Raw genomic sequence first — 18,119 nt, 5'->3', positions numbered from 1 at the left:
TTTATTTTTTTGTAGACTATTGAAAACCATTCAAAAACGGCTGTGAAAATTGCAAGTGGCTTAAAAAACGTCTGAATCAGGAGCAGTTAGTTTTCCCTTAAACAGCTCCATATTTTCAGACGTTTTTTGGGTTTGTGTGTGAACATACCCTAAGCAAGTAGAGCGCTGCACCCCCTTCAAAACAGCAGATCGGCGAGGGTGCTGGAAATCTCACCCATGCCAATCAAAGATTGATGGCTGATTCGGAGGATAGGTCATACATTTTTGGGGGACTGGAATACTTCTTTAGGCTGGGTTCACACGACCTATTTTCAGACGTATTGGAGGCATTTTACACCTCGAATGAAGTCTGAAAAAACGCCTCCAATACGTCGGCAAACATCTGCCCATTGCTTTCAATGGGCTTTACGATGTACTGTGGTGACGACCTGTCATTTTACGCGTCTCTGTCAAGACTGCTCGTAAAATTACAGCCTCGTCAAAAGTGCAGGACACTTCTTGGGACGTTTTTTTGGAGCCGTTTTCTCAGACTCCAATGAAAACAGCTCAAAAACGGCCGCGAAAAACACGATTTGCTCAAAAAACGTCTGAAAATCAGGGGCTGTTTTCCCTTGAAAACAGCTCTGTATTTTGAGACGTTTTCGACTCTACGTGTGAACATACCCTTAAGCTGTGTCCAGTAACTAAAGCCTGACTTTGTTTGGAAAAACTATTAGCACCTTACATTGCTTTAAGTAGCTGATCACCGGAAGGCTTAAGACGGGCTTTTATAAATTGGATCACCCCTTTATGCAAGACTATCACTAATACTCTTTATTCTCTTTACAGGACTGTACCAGTCACCCTATGCTACTCCACCACCCCCTTCCATCCACCCTTTGGTAGAGCGGCAGGAATACTGTTGCCCAAAGTGTCAGTACAAAGCACCAGACATAGATACTCTGCAGATACATGTGATGGATTGTATACAGTAGCCCCAACACTATGGACTATTCAGATGAATGGAGAACATGGACTGCTTAACGTGACTGTAAACCGTTGCAATTTTACTATTTCAAGCTGAAGGAGGATTCATGTTTAGGGATGGGGAGGGGTTAACCAATTTACGATTGTAAAAAACAAAAAATTGAAAGCGATGTTGCTTAGGCATAATATATGAATCATTTTCCAAGGTTAAATCATTACTTAGAGCAGGCTCAGAAGGAAAACATTCTATTGCAAGTTTTACCCGACTCCTCTGTTGAAAGTGTTCTTTTATCTGTGCCTCTAAATAAAATCTGCTATAACATAGCACTGAACACATGAACATAGTAAAACTCCTTTAAGATCGGTTCATGAAAAGCTTGTTTATTGAAAAATTACCTAAAGGCCCAAGCGTAGGAGGTGTCTACTTGGAGGTGTCTACTTTCCTATCCCCTTCTGAATTTACATCAGTCACGTCCAGCCCAAAATTGGGTTTTACAGGAATAGACATCATTAAAGAAGGGTAAGGAAGGCAACCAGAGCCCCTTCTCCCTGACTCAAAGACCCAGCTGCTCAGGCCTGGATCTTAGAGCAGAGGCGATTACTCCGGAAGGGCTTTATGAAAGTTTTCATTGTCCATGATAAGAAAATTAAACAAATGTAATTCTGATTCAGATTATATATTAGATTCCAGTAGCTCTACCGATTTGAAGCCATTGAATATAGTACAGACATAAAAATAAGTTTCAATTTTTCAATTCAACCAAGAAACCTGAGGCACTGTTTATATCCAGTTTAGCATGGTCCTTCTAGACTCTGCGTGGTGCTACTGTCACTGATCCCAGCGCCCCGTGGAGTCACTTCAATAATCCGTGGTTTTTCAATAATGCGGGCCGACCGGTTTCCTTTTTCTACTATACCAATGATCCAGGCTTGATGTCCTTCTCCATACTTTGGTGATTTTATCTCAGCACAGAAGCGGGCAGCTTGCTCCCTCGGAAGGCAAATGAGTAGACCACCTGTATGATAAGCCAACATTTAGAATGGAAAGCCGCAGCACAACCAGTCACACCCCCCCCCCCCCCCCCCCCATAGTAGTCCAAGTTACGGTCCCCCCAACCTATCCAGATCCCCCTTTCCCCAATACATTACATTGATAAATGTACAGCTATTAAATTAACACTTACCAGAAGTCTCTGCAGATGTTCCTTGAAGTAAACCGAAACGGTTTCCACATGCCTTTGTGATGGCTGCCATCTTGGCAATGATGGGCAAATTGTGGATTACAAAGTTTACTTCGCAGTGCTGCTGCTGTGCCAGGTTCTGAGCATGACCCAAAATTCCAAAGCCAGTAATATCAGTGGCAGCATGGGCATTGAATACATGCATCAAGGCCGCGGCTAGAAAAAAACCCAAAAAAAACAGCATTTAGAACATATACATACCAAATTAAAACTTAGGGTGGCCATACACAGATGTGGGTCGGTCGAAATCTGTGTATTAGACTCTCCCTCTCTTAGCAGAGACAAGCCGGATTTCTCCTCCATTTAACACATGCACACTCAGCCAAGCGTGGGGGGGGGGGAGATCAGCTGTTTGCCTAACGCCATCTGAAATGTATGGCCAGACAGTTATATATATATATATATATATATATAGGGGGCTTAACCATTAAAGTTGGGAATTCTTAAAAATAGGAACAGTCATGTACAAATCCATATCAAAGCACCTGGTAGTGAACTCCAAGCCAGGGGTGAGCAAGCTTCGGCACACCAGCTGTTGTAAAACTAGTTCCCAGCATGCCCTGACAGCCTGTAGCTGGCATAATAAAGCCTGTAGCTGTCAGTGCATGCTGGGAGTTGTGGATTCACAACATCTGAAGTGCCAAAGGTTGCTGACCCCTGTTAGGACTTACCATTGTATCCAGTCCACTTAAAATGATGCGGTGCAGTAAATAGTCAGGTTCCACACTTGGGTTGCTATTTAGCTCACATTGGATTGAAGAAAACATTTTTGCTAAACTATGAGCTAAAACAAAATAAGGTCTGTACTGGCTGGTCTGTAGCCTCTGAATATGAACTTCTTAACATCCAGTGACAGAAAGCAGAGATCTTGAAAATGAAACATTCTATGAAAGTTGTCAAATGCTTAAAGTTTTATTCATAAAACCAGAAAATAGTTAATAAACAAAACGCTTGGCGTTTGAACAAACTGATTATTTATATACTATGCACAACCTCTCATTTCATTAGCTATTACCTGTGCGATTCAGAGTAGCCATATTAAACATGGCTTCCTGATAGGCCAACTCAACTTCTTCTCTATTCACCACCAGACGGATCTTATTCCAGCGTTCAGCCTAAAGAGAGATTGTTTATTACTGTAAATTTGTGAAAGTCTTAACAATATCCTGTAACTACTTATCACTTACATTGTCCAACCACTGATGTGCATTCACTGCAACCTGCGTCCCTAGAGGCTTTGTCAGCACAAGGACATCACCCGGGACAGCGTTGTGTGGCCTGAAGAAGAAAGAACTTTAGTTTATCCATCAAACATTTATCCAAGTTAAACCAAGAGTCAGCACATTGGTACTATGTAGTTTAGATTTTTTTTTATTTTTTTTAAATCTAAACAGTTTAGAAAATTACTTAGTTTTAAATGTACTTGTCCCCGTAATCCACTGTTCTATTTAGCATGGTCCCCACCCTACCATGTAGGAGGAAAAGCCCACTGATCGTCGCAAGTGTTGCTGACCTCTCCCTGCATCGAGGCAGGTCTGACCCAGCAGATTTTAAGTGGTGGTGCAGAATTGGAAAAACAGGTCTGTTTTCTGTCCACACATCAGCTCCATTAGGCCCTGTTCAGAGTTCTGACGTGTTTTTTTGCTGCAAAAACCGCGACAAGACATCAGAAATTGGCTACCATTGTTTTCAATGGGAGGTGGAGCCATTTTTCCCGCGAGCAGTAAAAAAAACAAAAACCGCTTGCGGGGAAAAAGCGAAATCCCGCTTCAAAAACCCCATTGGCGCGTTTTGACAGATCAAGTCATTAACCACAATAGGTAAAAAACGCGTCAAAAAACACAAATCGTGGCAAAAAAAATAAATAATTCTGCCTGCAAAAAAAAAAAAAACTCAGTGTTCACACTGCTTATTTTCAGCCCTTTTTTCAGGCCGTAGAAGCCCCAAAAAAAAAAACGGATAAAAATACGGAGGCCAAACGCCTCCAAACATCTGCCCATTGATTTCAATGGGAAAAAACGCTGTTTTGTTCCCACGGGGCATAAAAAGAAAAACGGCCCGTAAAAAAATACATGTCACTTCTTGAGCCATTTTTTTTGGAGTCGTTTTTCATTGTCTCAATAGAAAAAACAGCTCCAAAGACGTCCATAAAAAACGTATCAAAAAACGGCTGAAAATCAGAGGCTGTTTTCCCTTTTAATCAGCTCCGTATTTTCAGATGTTTTTTGTTAAGCGTGTGGACATACCCTCACACTGTTTTTGGAAGACAGCAGCCATGTTTTCTAACCCGGGACAACCCGTTTAATTCTTACAAGTGACAAAATACAATGCAAAAACCTAGAAGGAAACTTACATGATAAATTCATTTGTCTGACAAACAACCGTTGCTACTCCTCCAATGATGATCCACGGATTAACCACGGTCTGGCCCCCGGTGACAGAGGTGCCTCCCTCCTCAGCTGCATCTTTAAAACCTTTAATCATCAGTGGTGTAACCTTCTCCCGCTCCTAGACCAGACATTAAGGAACAGGGTCACAGCTCAGTTTAGCCAACATTGTCCCATCATAGAAAATAACTGCACATTAACCCCTTAAGGACACAGCCTGTTCTGGCCTTTAGGACACAGCAGATTTTTTAAAAATCTGACGTGTAAATTTATGTGGTAATAACTTTGGAATCCAAGCGATTCGGAGAGATTGTTTTCTTGTGACATATTGTACTTCGTTAGTGAAAAAATTTGGTCCATAAATTCAATATTTGTGAAAAACGCCAAAATATAAATGTATCTGCTTGTAAGACAGTTAGTAATACCACACAAAATAGTTACTAGTTAACATTTCCCATAGGTCTACTTTGTTTTTGGAACATCCTTTTATTTTTCTAGGACGTTATAAGGCTCAGAACTTTAGCAGCAATTTCTCATATTTTCAAAAGCCTATTTTTTTTATGGACCAGTTCAGTTCTGAAGTGGTCTATATATTACACAGTCCCCATAAATCACCCCATTTTAAAAACTGCACCCCTCAAACTATTCAAAACCGCATTTAGAAAGTTTCTCAACCCTTTAGGTGTTTCACAGGAATTACAGCAATGTAGAGGTGAAATTTACAAAGTAAATTTTTTTTTGCTGAAATTCATTTGTGAAAAAAAAATTCTGTACCACAGAAGGTATTATCAGAGAAACCAACTCAATATTTATTGCCTAGATACTGCCGTTTTTAGAAATGTCCCATATGTGGCCCTAGTGCGTTACATGACTGAACTACAGGCCTCAGACGCAAAGGAGCACCTAGTGGATTTTGGGGCCTCCTTTTTATTAGAATATATTTTAAGCACCATTTTGGAAACTACACCCCTCAAGGAATTTTTTTAGTGGTATATAGTGAGCATTTAAACCCCACAGGTTTTAGGCTGAATTTATTGGAATTAGGCAATGAAAATCTAAAAATTTTTCTGAAAAAAAACAGAAGTTTAACATTTTTCCAAGGAATAAAGGAGAAAAAGCACCCCAACATTTGTAAAGCAAATTCTCCCGGTTACAGGAATACCCCATGGTGGTAATAAACGGCTGTTTGGGCCCACTGCAGGGCTTAGAATGTGAGGAGTGCCATTTGGATTGTGGACAGATGGTTTTTGGGCGTCATGTCACATTTGCAAAGACCTTGATGTACCAGTACAGTGGAAACCCCAAAGAAGTGACCCCATTTTGGAAACTACACCCTCAAGGAATTTATTTATTGTTGTAATTGGTAGTTTGAGCCTATATTTTGTTGGAGGAATTAATGCATAGCCGGTGTAAAAATAAAATGTAATTTTTTTTCCCCCCTCACAAATGGGTCATTTATAGGACATTTTTCTTCGTATCCAGTACATGAAACTAAGGAAATGTACCCCAATGTTTATTTTGCTGTTTCTCTTGTTCAAAATTACCCCCACTTAGGCTGAAATCTGATCTTTGTCAACAAGGTCAAGGCCCAAAAGCAAAGGAATACCCTGTAGTTTTCAGGATATAGCCTCCACTTGTCGGATTTCAGCTGGCAGAACAATGTAACACCTCCAGAAGTGACCCCATTTTTAAAATTAGATCCTGAAAGTCTTCATTTAGGGGTATAGTGATTATGTTGACCATATATTTTTAGCTGGAATTATGGGAGAGCATAAAACTGAAGTGCCTTGTGGCTTTTTGGGCCTAGTGAGAAATTCCAGGCACAATTTGTTTGCAGATGTTCTGAAGTGACCAAGCAGAAAACACCGTCCTCCAGTATTCATCTAGGGGTATAATGAAATAGTTTTATTTGAGGTATACTTAATATTTAAAAATGGGCACTAATGTAACGGAAAATCAGGATAAAATGTCTGTACGTCTATATGAAAAGAGCAAAAGGGGTTAAAACAAAATTAGAGAATTAATTAAATGAATACTTTAGAGAAGAATGATCAAGAACGAAAACATTCTTTGATGCACAACCCCGGCATATCCGGACAAGTGTCGCATTGATAACCCGTGTCTTTTCTAAGTTCATTTTATGTAGCGCAGTCTTTTTTTTCCAGTGGGGACAATTTCGGTTGGGAAGTGCTGTCCCGTTACGCGCTGCTTGCACCCTCTTCTGCCCGGTCTTCGAACAGTAATTGCTGGATTACCTGTTCTTGATATTCAAGATTCCTGTGCATTTTTCCCTGTCTTGCGGTATAATATAAAGGAATTACACAGTGCGGTTTGAATTAAGTGCACTGCGATCTTTTTATACCAGACACGTGACTTCCGCATCGCGTTGTATGGCTGTAATAATTGGTCAGCCGGGTCCACCCCTCCCATGTGCTGGCTGTACTCTTATATGCACACAGGCTTGAGGGCTGTGGTGTTACTGCCTCTTACAGGAACAGCGGTGCTGCTGTCCGCATGAATAGACGTGAGGATGAAGAAGTCTTTTGTCCCTAAAATTAGTCCGCATAATGTTTGCATTACACAGGGACCTGCATTCGCCAGGTCTCCATTTTTGATCCACCAGATTTTTGGGGAGGCCTCGGATTCCTCCTTACTGTACCACGGGCCACTGTCCCTTTTTCAAACAGACAATTTTTATACAAGCGTCCCTCTTTTCAAGTGTCTATGTATGGGTGATACCCTTTACCTAGCAGGGGGTATAAAAGGTCCCATACAATTTTGGCACTTATGTTGAGGATGGTGGGGCATTCTGGTGGACAGATCTGGGAATCTTTTCCCTTGTAGATACGGAATCGGTGAGTGTACCCACTTTCACTCTCAGAGCTTGTAAATTTTAATTCTGTATCTTGCACATTTACTTGGCAAATCTTGCCGGAATCCCAACCTCCCCTTGAACAGCACGAGTGACTCGTCGATGGCAATATTTGTTTGTGGGGTGTATGCCTCTGAAAATTTCTCATTAAAAAGTGTCAGTAATGGCCTAATTTTAAATAGTCTGTCATGGGTAGGGACACCAGCGGGAGGGCACTGGCTGTTATCTGTGTAACGCAGAAATTTTAACATCGCTTCAAACCGTGTTCCTCATTACAGCCCTGTACATTGGTGTATCATATGTCAGTGGACCAATAGGCCCGTATGGTGTTTTTTTTTGTTTATTTTTTTTATTTTTTTTTAATAAGCCCATATTCATAAAAAGCATCAGTGGGATGCCACATCTGGCTTCTTACATAGTAAGAGGTGGGGTGACTTGCCAGAAATTGAGATGCGTACAGATTGGTTTGTGTAACCATCAGGTTCACCAACTCTGAAAAAGATTTTTTAAAAATTCAGTTCGCTGTACCCGGTGGTGTCAATTTTTATTCCCGGGGCAGCAATGAATTCTGGAATTTGGGGGCACCCAATTAGAGTCACTTGACTGACTAACTCTGCCTTTGTGGGGATCTTCACAATCACTTGAGGACATTGTTAGGAAATGTTCCTCATCACTGGCGGTGTCGGTGTCTGAACACAGCATGGTGTAGGCCTCCTCCACAGAGTACATCTGTTTAGCCACATTAGAAAAACACCTGAAAACTCAGCACAAAAAAAAACTACTTCAATTATTATACTAAATGCATATAACTTGCAATACAACTACCCATATATATTTTTTAAAAACGGATGACAAAACAAAAACAGTGCCTGAAAGGTCAGTGCACGGCGGGAGATAACATGCCTTTACAGACCTAGACCTAACCCACTGTACGCTATAGAGATATATATAAAAAAAATCTAATACTATATATTTAATTCTTGACAGGAAAAATGAACTGACAGTTCCTAAGCAGCTCCCCAAACGTCAAGGGGATTATAGGGGTCTCTAGGGGGTTTATTTCTGATTTTGACACTGGGACACACTAGAGTACAGCTGTTCTCATTCCTGTCACAGTTGAGGAGATTGGAGCTGGGAAAGGTGTTTTTTTTTCATATTTTGGCTGTGATTGGTCAGTCGGGATTGACTGACCAGTCACAGCCATCCCCGGGCGGGGACAGCTACAATCAGTCCCGCCACTAACATATATGACCATCAGTTGTCTGACAGCCGAAGTCACTGTTCCATCACAGCGGGTTTACACACTGACAGTTTAACTGCCGGACGAGAATGCTCGTCCTATTGCGGCAAGCACCTGCCGCTTAGGACGAGTATTCTCGTCCTGCGTCGGCAAGATGTTCAGGACTGTTACCTTCGACCACCTCCCTAAAACTACAGTACTCGATAAGTAGCTTACAAGACGGATTCCAAAACTCATTTTTATCTTCTCACTTGCATCCCCCACTGCATCAGCACAAGGCCAGTTGGCGAGCGAACAGTGGGAGAACGCACGCAACTAGAAAGATAAAAAAACGACTGATTCGGAATCTGTGTCTTTTACGCTATTTACTGACTACCTCTACCAATAGGGAATTTAGAAAGTGTGCCCCAATGGGGACAGTAAAGTTAACCTCTGTACAGTGCTGCGGAATATGTCAGCGCTATGTAAGTAACCGAAATCAATAGAATACGGTAGTTTAGGGTTATTTTTGGAGGGGAGTCTTTAAACCCTGGGCTCCAATCATCATGGATCAGGGATGGCCAAATAGTCAACTACTGAAAGTTATTGATCATAGACCTTCCCTTAAACAAAAAAAATAGAGGTCTCAACATGATATACGGTACTCTTTTCAGTGTAAAGCCAATTATGTGATCAGCTGATACACAAGCCAGGCTTCAGAAACCCCCGTGATCAGATCTGATCACTGGAGAACAATGTGGCTGGCCTTACTACAGCCACTTACATGTTGACCAAACAAGTGATCAGCAAACCGTATGATACATGGACAGGCCAGGTCTACCACACCTCAACGTTAGAGGCTCTGCGCCATAGAGGTGGCACTCTCCCCAAGACATCCATATGTCCGAATATACAAATGGAAGGACCACCAGACTATAGAACCAATCATCAGGAACTTTCTGGGACCCTGGCCGATGCAGACAGCATTACAGAACACAACTCCAGCCTGTCACAGGATATAATGCCATGCAAAGGCACTTGCCCCAAAGCCATTATCGTTTAACAATAAGGGGACGTCTTTGGCACTCATCTCAACCGTTCACTGCATGCATTATTTCTATACATTTATGGCTAAACCTATTTTATACTGGTTACCTAGTCTAGATGACCAATTACAAAATGAAAGATGACTAAACCATCGATCTCTAACCTGTGGATCTCCAGCTGTTGCAAAAGCTACAACTCCCAACATTCCAAGTTCACAAAGAGCTATCAGAAACGTTGGTCATCGCTGAAAAGTAGGTAGTAAAGCTCAACCACCATTCCCTTTTCTTATAAAGAACTAGCACCATAGCAGAGTTATGAGCACAAGCACGTCTCAAATAGTAGTGGTTAGTGCGACCAGGGCTGTAGCGTAGGTAAGAAACTTCCAACTCCTTCATAAACGGCTCTTGTATAATAAGCCGGTTGTCTGCTCGCTTTGTATAAATGAATGTGAAGTAATTATGAACAATTTGCACTTACAACTTCATGCAGGTTTACACCCTGGAAATCAGGCGCAGACGGCAGGGGCTTAGTACAGCCTTAATACATTCGTCTTCTTGTTTGCTCTAGCACTGGTGGCTGAGCCATTGGTAACGGTGTTTGCCTCCTGGGGATGCCGGCACTGTTGAAAACTTAAGGTGGGTTTGGGGGGCGGACACCCAAGGACAGGGCTGCAATGTTGTGCATGTCCCATTAGCTCTTGCTTCCTTCACCTTTGTTGGTTGCCAGTCATCCTTCTCCCTCCTGCAGTTCCGTTTAGAGGTGTAGGGCTCGCTGCAGCACCACTAAACACTGTAGCGTTCCTGGTTGTCAGGGAGGCAGGCTAGGATGGAGAAGGAGCGCAGCGTCGGCTTATTCTGAGCCTAGTGCCGATGCAGTGTAGGGGCATCATACCAGCCTAATAGATTGGTAGGGCTTGAAGGGGGTGGGGATATAGGAGCAGGGTTGCAGAGCGTGAGACAGTGATAACTTTACTACAGAGCAGATTCTGACATTTTAACCAGGGGCTTTGGAGCAGCGTAGACACAGTTCACAGAGTTTTGTTACGCTGATTTTGGCCCAGAAACCCCGCCGGAATTTCAATGGAATTACCTGATTTCAATGGAGGGTGGAAGATTTTTTTTTCCCGTGGGGATTTTTAGCAGCTCGCAGGAAAAAAAAAAAAAAAAAAAAAAAAAAAAAAAAAAAGGCATGCTCTTTCCAGACCGCGAGTGAAAACGCTGGTGAAAATTGGCAGGCAGGTCAAAATCTGCCTCATAGTTCCTGAAGGAATCTTGAGGCAGATTTTTCTGCCTGCAAAAAAAAGCTGCGTAAACAGGACCTTAGAGAGAACAATGGAACGCAGATAAAGGATATTCTATCGCCAACTAGTTATAAATATGTATGTTGTATCAAAAAGCAATATGGCAAAACTTTCCTAAATTCCTATCAAAGCAAATCTGCAACAAGCGAAGCATTTAATAAATGAATACAATATGTAATATTTTTTTTTTTTAGCCAGATTTGGAGTCTGCATTTCTACCAACTTCACATGAGGTATGACCGGCTTAATGTGGCATAGAACATGTTGAAGTAATTAATAATTGTTCGCTTTAGTATATCATTTATTAGGAAAATCATAGTAGAGAGAGTTAATAATTATCTGAAAACAAGTGTCAGACCTTGAAAGTCCAAGGGCCCTACACCGGACAATTTTGACCCGTGCAGCAAGCAATCGGCTCTCGTTTGCTCCTGTCACAAGGAGCTATGTACGGGACAAGTAGTCGTTACTCTGATCGCTCGTCCCCATACGTTATCATGTCGGCAGCGCGTCTCCCATCTAGCCAGGTGTGCTGCCGACAATATTTTACCTTTTTTTTTTAGAACTATACGATCAGCAGATCAACGTGCGTTTGATCGTTCATCTGCTGATCGCTGCCCTGTTGAACTATCTACGAACAATCGTTTGCCCGATAATGGCCTAGTGTAAAACCCAATTCGTAAATACCTGTTTTGGGTCAATTACAAACTGAAGTTTTTATGGCCTTAAAGAGGCTCTGTCACCAGATTTTGCAACCCCTATCTGTAATTGCAGCAGATAGGCGCTGCAATGTAGATTACAGTAACGTTTTTATTTTTTTTAAAACAAGCATTTTTGGCCAAGTTATGACCATTTTTGTATTTATGCAAATGAGGCTTGCTAAAGTCCAACTGGGCGTGTTTAAAAGTAAAAGTACAACTGGGCGTGTATTATGTGCGTACATCGGGGCGTGTTTACTTCTTTTACTAGCTGGGCGTTCTGATGAGAAGTATCATCCACTTCTCTTCAGAACGCCCAGCTTCTGGCAGTGCAGACACACAGCGTGTTCTCGAGAGATCACGCTGTGACGTCACTCACTTCCTGCCCTAGGTCCTGCATCGTGTCGGACGAGCGAGGACACATCGGCACCAGAGGCTACAGTTGATTCTGCAGCAGCATCGCCGTTTGCAGGTAAGTCGATGTAGCTACTTACCTGCAAACGCTGATGCTGCTGCAGAATCAACTGTAGCCTCTGGTGCCGATGTGTCCTCGCTCGTCCGACACGATGCAGGACCTGTGAGTGACATCACAGCGTGATCTCTCGAGAACACGCTGTGTGTCTGCACTGCCAGAAGCTGGGCGTTCTGAAGAGAAGTGGATGATACTTCTCATCAGAGTGCCCAGCTAGTAAAAGTAGTAAAAACGCCCCGATGTACTCACATAATACACGCCCCGATGTACACACATAATACACGCCCACTTGGACTTTTACTTTAAACACGCCCACTTGGACTTTTGAAGCCTCATTTGCATAAATACAAAAATGGTCATAACTTGGCCAAAAATGCTCGTTTTTTTAAAATAAAAACGTTACTGTAATCTCCATTGCAGCGCCGATCTGCTGCAATAGCAGATAGGGGCTGCAAAATCTGGTGACAGAGCCTCTTTAACCCCTTTCAGATTTTCATTTTTTCCTCCCCACATTCCAGAAGCCATAACGTCTTTATTTTTCCGTCAATATAGTACTATGAGGGCTTGATTTTTGCGGGACGAGTGGTAGTTTTTCATAGCACCATTTATTTTGCCGTATAATGTACTAGGAAACGGGGAAAAACTTATTTGTGGGGTAAAAAATGAAAAAAAAACACAGCGATTCCTCCATTTTTTTTTTGCGCCGTTTTTACGGCATTCACTGTGCAATTAAAACAACATGTTAACTTTATTCTGTGGGTCATACGATTATGGCGTTACCAAATATATATAGTTTTTTCTATATTTTACTACTTTTACATGTAAAAATCTAAGTGTAAAAAAGAAAATTTATTTTGCGTCACCAAATTCCGAGAGCTGGATAGGAAGGAGCAAACAATGTTAAATGACGATTTCATAGACTCACCTCCTCAGTCATCTTCTGACTGACACTAAGCAGCATCAGCATATTGTCACAATCTGTAATTCCCATGGCATAGAGATCGCTTAACACGTTAGCACAGGCAATACGACCCTGAAGGCATAAAAAAAAAAAAAAATAATCCTTTTTACATCAAATTGCCAAGATACTATCCAAGAAGAGGTAACCGGGCCACGCTTATGTCATCCCTCTGCTCCCCATGAATGTAATGAGATCAGACATTCCTGGCAAATCTCAGTTTAGCTTTGCCAGGAAAAACCCTGAGGATTAGAGAGTTTCCTGCTTTAGACACCAGTGATAAAATGTAATCTGTGAAGGAACCTGGTAGCAAGTGTTCAATTCCCCTGCAGTGCCACCTCAGTCCATAGGCAGTGTGTGGTATTGCATCTCCGTCATATTTACTTGAATGCTGCATGTAATTAATTCCTAAAGATCAAATGACTTTTCTGATCTTGGTCACCATCTGTGAACATTAATGATCTCTAGAACATTTGAATGCCAACTATTAGCAGCAGTTTGTAGTTGGTTGCGAAGTAGCAACTGGGAGATTCAGGAAACTCCGCAGAAATGGAGATTTCAAAACAGGTTAAATATTACGAAAGAGGATAAGCATGAGTGACTCATTCATACTGAAATCTTTATGTGGACATGTTCTATAGTGATATTTTCCAAAACGACTAAGTAGTAAAATTAATCTGCAATAAAGCTAAACGTGGGTACAAAATGATTCCCCAAAGTTCCAATATGGGGGGGAGGGGGTAGTTAGGTCCCTCACCACACGCTCATTAAATCACTTCACCTCAATAAGTCTTTGCCAGGTCAGCAGTGCCCACAAAGCTCATGTCAAACTCCCAGAATAGCTTTAAAGCGAATCCATAACGTTAATATGCTGCCCTATTTAGAAGAATCATATTTCAACTTCAGGTCTATACCACTTGTAGTAAAATTGGCCTTTTTTTTGTGCGGTTTGGCAAATAGGAGCGCTGAAAGAATACAGAGCAGCCTCTCAATCACTGGCCTGAAGGGCGGAGAAGCGCTGCTTTTATTTAGCAGTTTTCTCCTCAAATCTGTTTTCCCTGTGCTAGTGGGCAAAGCCTAACCACCATCATGTCTCCTATACACATAGGAGAGCAGGATGCTGTATTCTATTCTTGATCACATATACATACACACACATAAGCAGCAGCAATATGGAAGATATCATACAGCAGTAAAAAGCAGTGCAGCTGCGAATCCAGCACTGGAGTGAGAACTCTTACTAGAAGCTACTGCTGATGCAGTGTCTCTCTGCTCTTTCCTCCCCTTCCCGCACACTTTTAGGTCCTGTTCACACGGAGTGTTTTGGCTCTGTTTTTGACATGGAAACCGCACCAAAAAACGCCCAAAATCACCTCACATTGATTTCAATGTGAGGCGGAATGTTCCTGCGAGCGTTTTTTTTTTTTACTGCTCGCAGGAACAAAGAGGCGACATGCTCTATCTTCGGCGTTTACGTCTCTGACCTCCCATTGACAACAATGGAGGCAGAAAAAGTGTTTTTCGCTGCGTTTATTTCCTGCGGCGCTCAATGGCCGCAGCCGGAAAATGAAGCAAACAGCGTGCAGGCAGGTCAAAACCCGCCTCAAAATTCCTGAATTTTGAGGCGGATTTTTCCACATGCCAAAAACTCAGTGTGAACAGGGCCTTACGGGCAGCTGTAACCTGATCTTAAGTGGACAGAAAAAGCAGTAAATTCAGAGTGAGCGAACAATTTGGAGGGGGAACGAGGACAGAAAGTCTGATAAAAGGAGAAAGAGCAATTTTTCTCTAAGATATCACAAAGTTTCTTGTATTGGCTTACACTATTGATTCATGGAAAACTTGTTCATAGTGCAGTGCCCATCCAAAGGAACACTCCAGACAAAACGGATACACTGTGTGAGGTCTTGTGCAGGGCCTGATGGGCTGGTGCAGGACATGGATCCAAAGAGAATCCTTGTGTCATGCTCCACCCCCTCAGGGCCCGCACAAGACAACCGCGTATCCGTTTCGACTGGAGTGTTCCCTTAAGTTATTTCCTAGTACATGCAGTGCAACACAAACAGAAGGACTGTAGACTGGCCATATATTGGGTCGATGTCCATGACCATCTAAAGGGGACGATATAGCAATTATGCAAAAAAGTTGATCCATGCAAAAACTCTTCTCAACGGCAGACAGATTTTTTTTTTTGTATTACAAGCACATTCTTCACTGTGCACAGCCAAGACGGCATCATGGTGACTCAGCAAATCCTTAAGCTCACGGGGCTGTAGAGAGGTCACGTGGGTGCTATTAAACAGCTCTAGCATGATTCCCTCACCTGCATGTAAGGGTCCTCTACAGATGGATAGAAGAAGTCAGTGGTCTGAACAAGAGAAAGCCCTCGGTGTCTTAGAGGGATTACACATGAGTCCATACCAATACCTGCAAGGAAAGCACAAAAAGGGACTTCAGCAGATCGGTTGTCAACTTACACATACAGTTAATCTAGAGAAAGTAGCAAACGTAGTTCTATTCAGTGACCCGGCCAGGTGAGTGCCAGGCTGTTAGATGTAGATATGTTTCTGAGGCTATGTTCACACGATTAACAAAATACATCTAAAAATACGGAGCCGTTTTCAAGGGAAAACAGCTCCTGATTTTCAGACTTTTTTGAGCAACTCTTGTTTTTCGCGACAATTTCTATGGCCGTTTTTGGAGCTGTTTTCAATAGAGTCTGAGAAAACGGCTCCAAAAACGTCCCAAGAAGTGTCCTGCACTTTTGATGAGCCGTCATTTTACGCGCCGTATTTTGACAGCGACGCGTAAAATAACAGCTCGTCTGCACAGAACATTGCAAGACCCATTGCAAGAAATGGGCAGATGTTTGCCGACGTATTGGAGCCGTCTTTTCAGGCGTAATTCGAGGCGTAAAACGCCTCCATTACGTCTGAAAAGAGGTGGTGTAAACATACCCTAAGGGTCACGATGTCACCAGGCCTTAAGAGAAATTATAAAAATGTATTCTTCTATATGGACCACTTTGCGATTCGTCTCCAGCTGGCTGCCTAGGATGGCGCCATGTGCCGTCCTTCAGACATCGCATTCACATGAACCTCGCTCAGAGCCACTTCTACGCCACATGACTGCAAATGGAAGCAAATTCACAAGGATAGCCCATCCAAGGTTTCTTACCAGCCACTGTTCCAGATATTGCAATACCGCAAAATTCAAGCAAGCAACATTTTAAACCGGTTGAGGATGCGGGGAGGTCAAAACCAAGTTGTGCCAATGTTGATCCGTGACCCCAATTGCCATATGTATAGTGGAGTACATATACGGAGAATAGCAGCCTCAATAATAGCGGGTCTCAAAGGAATACAGCTCAGCAGCGGTAGTGCAGCCTCAGGAAACATTTAGTCTCGGCTACAAGACATTGGAGTCTTAGGACAGTCACATCCACGTTATTATGGGGGCTCTACGGGGCTTTAACATTGACGACTTTGCCATTAAAACATTACGCACACGGCTATATTACAGCTTTTTTATTTTTTTTACAGAGCCTTTATAGGGCTGCGATATGGGTACTTAGAGCCTTTACTGTACCTCGGTATGCCTCCAATTTCTCTAATACATAGACATGCTTTCACTGCAAGGTATTCTCCCCAACGGAGCCTATATGGCGGTATGAACTGCCAGCTGTGCCTGTGTCAACAATAAAGGTGGCGCAAAATGCTGTCCTTGAGACATCGCATTCATAGGTCATACCCCCACCATTCAGAGACTGATGGGTTATCCTAAAAGGTACACTAGAGATAGCGGAACAGTCGTACAGCTATTCCTCCCGACTCCCCCATAGACATGCACGCTCGGCTCAGGCAAGCGCTTTCAGCAGGGAAAAGTGAGAAAGCCGCTGCCGGACTCCTCTGGCAACAGCCTATTTACTTGCAGAAGAAAAAGGATCGGGCATGTTGAAATTCAGCATGGCCGATCCTTCTCTTCCCGGACATCTGCTGTCGCGGGGTAGAGTCAGGATGCCACCATATACATTAGTGGGTCAGCCGACATATCTAATGTAAGGCCTGACTTCAGACAGGCCATCAATGTTAAAGTCCCAGAAAACCCCTTTTGTGTTGCCACCTATACCAGTGCACGCCAACATAACATCTTACCCTCTAATAAAAGAGAATTAGGAACAAAGCAAAAAGCCAAATCTACTTTATCTCATATATTCTGTTGCAGGACTCGAGATCATTTTATTATCGGGGTCTCTTGTAACAAAAAGTGATCGTCTAAAGCGGCCCACCAGCCCTCAAGGGGAAATGCAGGTGAAACGCTCCTCAGGTGAGACTCTTGTGTCAGACTCCCAGGAAGAGAAGCCTGAGCGCTCTATGGAGCCTTTCATTCTGGAAACCTGTCCTGGTCGGAGATCACAGACTTCAGTATCTTTGACATGGAAGATCCTTTTAACTGGACATCTCCTTTAAGTCACAGTCTAGCTAGGGCTAGCACTAGGCGACAAGACATGCTGCACACAGTCGCACTTCAACCGCGCCATGCGTGTTGATTACGTGTAAATAAACCTGCAAAACAGCAAGGAAACTGTAGAGGAGAAGCGCTCCATGCTCACCCAGCCTTGGGTTTCCTCCGTCCTGCACTGCACACGAGCCCCCCGGGTCCAAGCCGCCCCCCTCACTGGGCTCCCCGTCTTCCAGTCCCGTCAGAAGCCTGAGCAGAGTCTCCCGCGGGACTTTACAGCCTCAGCCCTTCATATCTGAGAATGAAGTAAGGCGGAATCCAGCGCCCAACCCCAGAGACTCCGGGTCAAACGGCCGGTAGCCTGGAAAGTACGGAGCCATGGAAGCTGGCAGAGACCCGACCGCCATGACAGCTGACAGCAAATGCTACTTCCGCGGTCAGACTCCAGTAGTCATATGGCGTGAGGTGATTGCGTCAGAACCTGCTCAAGGAGCATGCGCG

At 43.0% G+C, this 18,119-nt stretch overlaps 2 protein-coding genes across 6 annotated transcripts in view; one reads left to right on the top strand and one right to left on the bottom strand.

The window, feature by feature from the left end:
* The window catches only part of IKBKG (inhibitor of nuclear factor kappa B kinase regulatory subunit gamma), a 28,047-nt gene extending 26,706 nt beyond the window's left edge, over positions 1 to 1,341 (top strand). For all 5 annotated transcript variants that reach the window (XM_075835313.1, XM_075835312.1, XM_075835316.1 and 2 more), the window contains one exon: positions 829 to 1,341. In XM_075835313.1, the coding sequence (XP_075691428.1) occupies positions 829 to 974 (146 nt within the window). In that variant the 3' untranslated portion in view covers positions 975 to 1,341. The remainder of the gene's footprint in view (positions 1 to 828) is intronic.
* LOC142659309 (selenide, water dikinase 2-like) lies at positions 1,328 to 18,058 on the bottom strand. The gene is made up of 8 exons (XM_075835325.1): positions 17,770 to 18,058; positions 15,481 to 15,584; positions 13,125 to 13,232; positions 4,561 to 4,715; positions 3,395 to 3,485; positions 3,223 to 3,322; positions 2,151 to 2,363; positions 1,328 to 1,982 (listed from the first exon to the last, which is right to left on the bottom strand). Exons 1-8 carry the CDS (start codon positions 18,023 to 18,025, stop codon positions 1,759 to 1,761), a joined length of 1,251 nt encoding a protein of 416 aa, XP_075691440.1. The 5' UTR covers positions 18,026 to 18,058; the 3' UTR covers positions 1,328 to 1,758.
* Positions 18,059 to 18,119: the final 61 nt, after the last annotated feature.

Source organism: Rhinoderma darwinii, chromosome 8 (assembly GCF_050947455.1).
Source record: "Rhinoderma darwinii isolate aRhiDar2 chromosome 8, aRhiDar2.hap1, whole genome shotgun sequence".
In the NCBI taxonomy this organism is placed as follows: domain Eukaryota; kingdom Metazoa; phylum Chordata; class Amphibia; order Anura; family Rhinodermatidae; genus Rhinoderma; species Rhinoderma darwinii.
This window is presented reverse-complemented; position numbering and strand designations above follow the sequence as displayed.